We start from the raw sequence: 6000 nt of genomic DNA on the forward strand, positions 1-6000 counted from the left end.
GGAAAATGTCCTCATCTTCCTGCACCTTTTTTGTGCCCGTGTTTCTCACAGATGCTTCTAGCACACATACGAGCCAGGTTAAGCTCAGAAGTATCAGCATGGGAGGGGAAGAGGCTGTAACAAGTGGAAATTCACTTAAGAGGATTACTGTGGACATTAGTTCCCTGCCGGTCTTCTTAAGGATGCCCGGCAATGCTTGTCAGAATGGAGTCCCAACCAAATTAGTAGTTTTCTTCATTAGTTTTTAAGATATGATATTAAAATGAAATGTAAAAAATCCAGGATGACCTGCTTTGATTGTTCCGAATTTGGAGCGCTTCGTGATGAGTTTTACAGGGTGCCTCAGCACCAAAGAGCAGTTTCCTGACTGGGACATTGGCGGGCAGCCTCCTGAGGGACATGAGGACAAGACCTGCTGGGATTGGCAACGTCAATGCCGACTGGATGGGTTTACTTCCCTCCAAACTCAGTGCCATGCCTCTGAAGTACCTCGCTGTGCCAGGTGAGCAGAAGAACTTAGGGATAATAAAATGCTCAATGGAAAGATGAAACATTCGACAACAGGGTGGAATGACTTTTAGTTTCAGTGTTGTGTGTATGGGGTGAATGATATCCGGTCTGGCACTGATGACCCACATAACCAAAATTTCAAAAACCTCCAAATGAGGCCTTTGTTCAGAGTTTTATAGTTTTAACTGGTTTTCGTTGCCTCGTCTGCTCCGTAGTTTCCATACAAATGTAAGCTTCCTCTATACATGTCCCATTAGCACCAACGAGTCTTACACTTTGCTCCAGGTTCTCATGACTCCTTCACTTTCTGGGTGGATGTCCATGCACCTGTCGGCCCTGATCAGAAGACCTATGTGAAGTACTTGGTCACCATGTTCAGTGTGTTAGCCAAGAAATTCATGGTGAAGTGGTCAATGACACAGGTAGTACTCTCAAAATGCATCCAACAGCATGCAACTTGCATCCCTGTAAGGATGTGGAGCCACTGGTAATATGCAATGTGATCAATATTCCCAGAATCTGACGTTTAGAGAGCAGTTAGATGCAGGAATCCGTTACTTTGACCTCAGAGTATCTTCTAAACCCTGTGAAGCTGGAAATGAGATCTATTTCATCCATGGCCTCTTTGGACACAAGGTGAGTAGAGAAGAAAAACAAATGCTGGCACTTTCCTGTAATTAGTTTTAATCCAGTGCTGTTATTCTTCTTCAAGTGCTATTTTATTGGTTGGGTTTGCTTTTTTTAAATATATATATAATAAAAAAAAAAGTTAAATTCAGTGCACATTCTCTAAATGTCTCATTTTTTTCAACTTACTGTAAAGTTCTATCTTAGCTTTTGTTTTGTTTTTCTCAGTGCAGCAGGAATTATTTTTTTTCCAAAACCAAAGTCTTGGAAGGTCTTGCAGGTATCAAAAGGCGTGGCTGGCTGTAAACATCCCTTGTTTATAATGGGTCATTCAGAACGTTACTTTTGCAGATCTGTTATAATCTTTCATTCCTTCTCTAGCATATGAATTTACTTTTACCTAAAAAGCGGCACTAGATGAAAACTTTTCTGACCTAACTTGGACCTGCTGTTCAGATTAACTTATTACATTTCAAATAAATAAATCCAAATCAAAATTAGATTAAGATGCATTTTGCATGTTTGTGTGAACCAAATTTTTCTTAAAAGCACTTTTTGCAGAAATGTTTTGATGAGGTATTTATTAAATTTGAGCTTTTAAATGAAAAAGAAAAATATTTTATGCCATGTTTTCTAAATTTTAACATGAAAAAATAGTTATGCCCTCATTTCCTTTGTTTTGTATATTGCTTGTTGTAATTTTGTCCCTTGGTGTTAAAGGTCTAAAACTGTGACCCAATAAGTTGTGGTGTTTTTGCCATTCTTGCACAAGTAACAAAACTTTTTGTTTCATGCATCATCTATTTATAAATGTGTCTCCTATCTGTGTGTAAAGGTGAGGGACGGCCTGTTAGAAATTAACTCCTTCTTATGCAGACACAAAAAAGAGGTAAGAGAAACACTTCAACACTTCTAACATGTTTTAAAACACAGATAGATGTTTAGATGACTAACTGACTATATTTTCGATAAAGGTTGTGTTTTTAGACTTCAATCATTACTATGCAATGGATTCAGAGCACCACGTGTACCTCATCGAAATGCTGCAGGAAGTGTTTGGCAGTAAGCTGTGCAGCGACTGTGCAGTGGAGAACATCACTCTGAACTACCTCTGGGAGAAGAAATACCAGGTGAGATCAGAAAATTGGTTTAAAAAGTAGAGCCCATTCACAAATGTATATACTGCAAAGTTTTCTAATGGCACGTAAAATAAAACCGGCATGCTGGTGTGCGTGTGGTGAACAGATCAACGGATGTCAGGTAATCCTCATTACCTTTGATAGTCTTGAGAAGGAATTAGAAGTGGGTATCAGTCCATTAACACTTTTTCCACCATGCAGTCTGACTTTCACTTCGTAGACTTAAACATTAGATTTTCTCATCTCTGTTTAATTTAAGTTCTCCAATGCTTTGCATAATCTATACATACATTTTCGCATCACCATCTCAAACAAATAATAACACTTTTCTGTACTTTATTTTATTTATACTGCACATTTTAAATGCATTTACTTTATATACGTATCAAAGAGATTGTAACCATTTATATAGATCCTTACATTATCTGAAACAACACTACTGAACAAAGTTCAGGGCTCAGTCACATAAAAGTAGGCTACTATCATCCCTCTTCCCATGACCCTAATCTTTTGCTCACTTCCGTCCCAAAGGTATCAGTGATAGAGCAGGAGACAGCAAAAGAACAGAAAGAATATAGGTTGAGCTGTGCAGTTAGAACCTGAAGGTGGCGACATTTCTCTTTACGCTTTTCCAATTCAAAACAATTATTTGCAGCTTATGTTTTTAAAAAACAGATTTTTTAAAATGATTTCTTTGAAATTGTTAACAGGAAATTCTAGATATGTCTAAACAGTAGAAAATGAGATAAAGAGGATTCTTTAAGCTGTGACTAAATACAGATTTCTTACAGGAAAATTATAAAACAAAATATATATTAATCTGAAAATATCTTATCAAATATCATATGCTCCCTTAAGTGAGTATTTTTTCACAAATTTTTCACCATGTGGTGTCTGTGCCTCTTCACAGGTTATTGTTTTCTACCACCATCCTTCAGCACAAGGTATCCCTGTCATGTGGCCTGGCAATAAAATCCCTGCTCCTTGGGCAAACACCACTGAGCCAAACAAGCTTATACAGGTAAGACAACAACACTAACTCTTACTTTGCTCTGTTGTCCTTAAGTTTAAAGGAAATAATCTGATTTCTATGCACAGCAGCTACAACAACTGTCTTTTAGCGAATAAGAAATGTCAAGATATCGGTCTGTAAGTAGAAAAAAGAAAATGAATCCAACGGGGGAAAAAACAACCTGAACTCACAAGAGATTTGTCCAGGAAATGGTTAAGTAACTGTCAAGGTTATGTCTAGAAATTAGAGGTCAAAGTTCAGATCTAAACAGAAGGAGATGCTGTAGACAAACCTGAAAGGAGAGGATTCTCTAGTAATAGATTATCAACACATTTACAGCTCTACCTTGCACAATCATCCATGCATAATTCTATTAGATACTGCATGATCTCTATTTTCTTTTATGCTACTTTCTCTTAGTTCCTGGAAACTACTTTAAAAGAAAGAAAGAAACAGGGATCCTTCCATGTCACCCAGGCCATCCTCACTCCTACAGTCAACACTGTGGCCAAGGGTTTGGTCTGGGGGCTACGCGATTACCTGGTAGAAAGGTTAGTGTCATGGCTGGAAACTATATAAGATTATTATTTAAGTGAGGCTTCATGGACATGTTATTTTTGTCATCTGAACCCATCTTATTCAACGCTATTAACTAGCAGCTATTTGTTCTCATACAGAGCATTATCTGTTCACATTGCAATGTACAGAGTTAAGCGTTTGCACATGTAGATCTGATAAGATCTCTATTTAACTAATAAATCCTTACACAGTTTGCACTAAATTCCCAGGGATCTATATCAACTTGCCTTAGCTTCAGGCTAAAAAAATGCAGCTACAATCCAAACCCTGAGAAAATACCATTCATACCTTTCTTAGAAAAAAGCATGTTATATTAAGTGTTATCATAAAAAATGGACTAGTTGGAGACAGGAGGTGGTCTAAATTTGCACTTTTAAGGAAATGTGATTGTGTACCACAGGCAGATAAACACATAAGCTTCCAGGTTTTGTTCTGTTAGGTTCACACGGGGAAATGTATCTGGCTGTTTAAAGTGATACAGCCGCCTCAGTAGATGTGTTTCTGAATGTGTGTGCCTGGTCGGAATGAAGAAAAAAAAAGAAGGAATGCAGAGGAGTGACTAAGGCATGAGTGCTGGAGTCATAGGTTACAGACTGACAGACAGACACTACCTCTTATTTTCTTTTTCTTTTTTCAATTTGTTTTCTTTACAGTTATAAAATTGATTTAAAACATTTTGGCACTTTTAAAATACATTTAGAAGGATCATACATGCAATGAAACAGATTCTTTTTAAAGAAAGATAACTTAAAGATGATTTAAAGTTTTAGGAAATTAGGTTAAGGTGACAAAGAAAACATTTTTTCCTTTTTTTATTTTTTTAACACAGTCCCTCTTCTTTTGTCAATCTAGAAACCTGCCAATCATAATGTCCTGGGTTCAGACTCAACGACCAGGGGTGGACGGAGTCAACATCATTACCTCTGACTTTGTGGAGCTCACTGACTTTGCCAACATTGTAATTAAACTAAACAACCTGCTGCTTTCAGAGTCGGAACACAAAGCGAGATGACACACGTCCTAGTTTGAATGGCGCTCTTATGGTTTGGTTTACTGCTTCAATAACATTGCATCAAAGGGGGAAGCAACGTTATTGATTTTAAGTAGGATTTTCATATTTTTTGCTGGTAACTTTTCTGCTGATTGCAGAGATTTAGACTTTCTAATTAAATGACTAAACATAAAATGCCAGTGTTTAATGACATTTTAAGCCTTTTGATATTCCCAGAACTCTTCAATATTTTTTGCAGACAAGTCTTTTAGCCCATGTGTTTCAAATACAGCAAAAAGGATTTTAGAAAGCTTATGGAAAGAAGAGAGCAAACCAAAAGAAAAGTAAATTCTCTATTTTCAAAATGCACCATATATTGCTGCAATGAAAAGTAACTGTAACACACATCCTCCATTTTGATGTATACTCTAGCATTTATCCGGGGTGTAATAACTATAGAATAGTAAAAGGAAAAAATTATCTGTGTTACCTATCATAAATGTAACTAAGGTATATGAATTAAACAGGCACATTGGCAGAGAATTTATATATTCAAAATTTTAAGGTTTTGATAAAATAAATTACAAGCTTTTCTTGTATTTGGTATTAATACAAATTAGTCCATGCAAGATTCTCGAAATATGTTTAGCTAGCCTTAAGGGAATCAAAGCCCCCAAGAGCCTCCACCTACCATGTTTTCTTCAACAAAGAGTTAAGTAAAAAGATAAACAACTCTGTGTAAAAAATAAATCTTCCACTTGCAGCAACAGTCATTATAAGTAAAGTCACATCATACTGGTGCAAACTGGCCACTCGCTTTATTCTTTTATGAAAATGTTTCCCTCAAGCTAGAACATCCATCTTTATGTCCATCCGTGCATCTATCTATCTATCTATCTATCTATCTATCTATCTATCTATCTATCTATCTATCTATCTATCTATCTATCTATCTATCTATCTATCTATCTATCTATCTATCTATCTATCTATCTATCTGATCCCACTTAATCTGTCTGGGTTGCAATAGGGTTGGTGCCTATCTCTAGCAGTCTTCAGGTGAAAGGAACACTAGAGTAAACACCAGTGAAGTCACCTGCCCATCACAGAGCAACTCAGAGACCCACAACCTTGAACACACA

The 6000-nt window shown here is 36.7% G+C and overlaps 1 protein-coding gene across 2 annotated transcripts; it reads left to right on the plus strand.

Moving 5' to 3' along the window:
- Window positions 1-212: 212 nt before the first annotated feature.
- Window positions 213-5744, plus strand: plcxd2 (phosphatidylinositol-specific phospholipase C, X domain containing 2). Of its 2 annotated transcripts, XM_038286730.1 has the most exons (8): window positions 216-502; window positions 796-932; window positions 1027-1146; window positions 1973-2026; window positions 2112-2267; window positions 3187-3297; window positions 3709-3839; window positions 4720-5744. In XM_038286730.1, the coding sequence occupies exons 1-8, from the start codon at window positions 400-402 to the stop codon at window positions 4877-4879; spliced, it is 972 nt and encodes a 323-aa protein (XP_038142658.1). In that variant the 5' UTR covers window positions 216-399; the 3' UTR covers window positions 4880-5744. The 2 variants fall into 2 exon arrangements, with proteins under 2 accessions (XP_038142659.1, XP_038142658.1); XM_038286731.1 differs by lacking the exon at window positions 1027-1146 and having other exon boundaries at window positions 213-502.
- Window positions 5745-6000: the final 256 nt, after the last annotated feature.

Source organism: Cyprinodon tularosa, unplaced genomic scaffold (assembly GCF_016077235.1).
Source record: "Cyprinodon tularosa strain WSP-4 unplaced genomic scaffold, ASM1607723v1 ctg23, whole genome shotgun sequence".
Classification (NCBI taxonomy): Eukaryota; Metazoa; Chordata; class Actinopteri; order Cyprinodontiformes; family Cyprinodontidae; genus Cyprinodon; species Cyprinodon tularosa.

Coding starts and splice junctions, on each gene's coding strand:
- plcxd2 (XM_038286730.1), top strand. CDS start 400: ATGAGGACAAGACCTGCTGGGATTGGCAACGTCAATGCCGACTGGATG. Junction 2,027..2,111: donor TATGCAGACACAAAAAAGAG/GTAAGAGAAACA, acceptor TTTTCGATAAAG/GTTGTGTTTTTAGACTTCAA. Junction 3,840..4,719: donor CGCGATTACCTGGTAGAAAG/GTTAGTGTCATG, acceptor TTGTCAATCTAG/AAACCTGCCAATCATAATGT.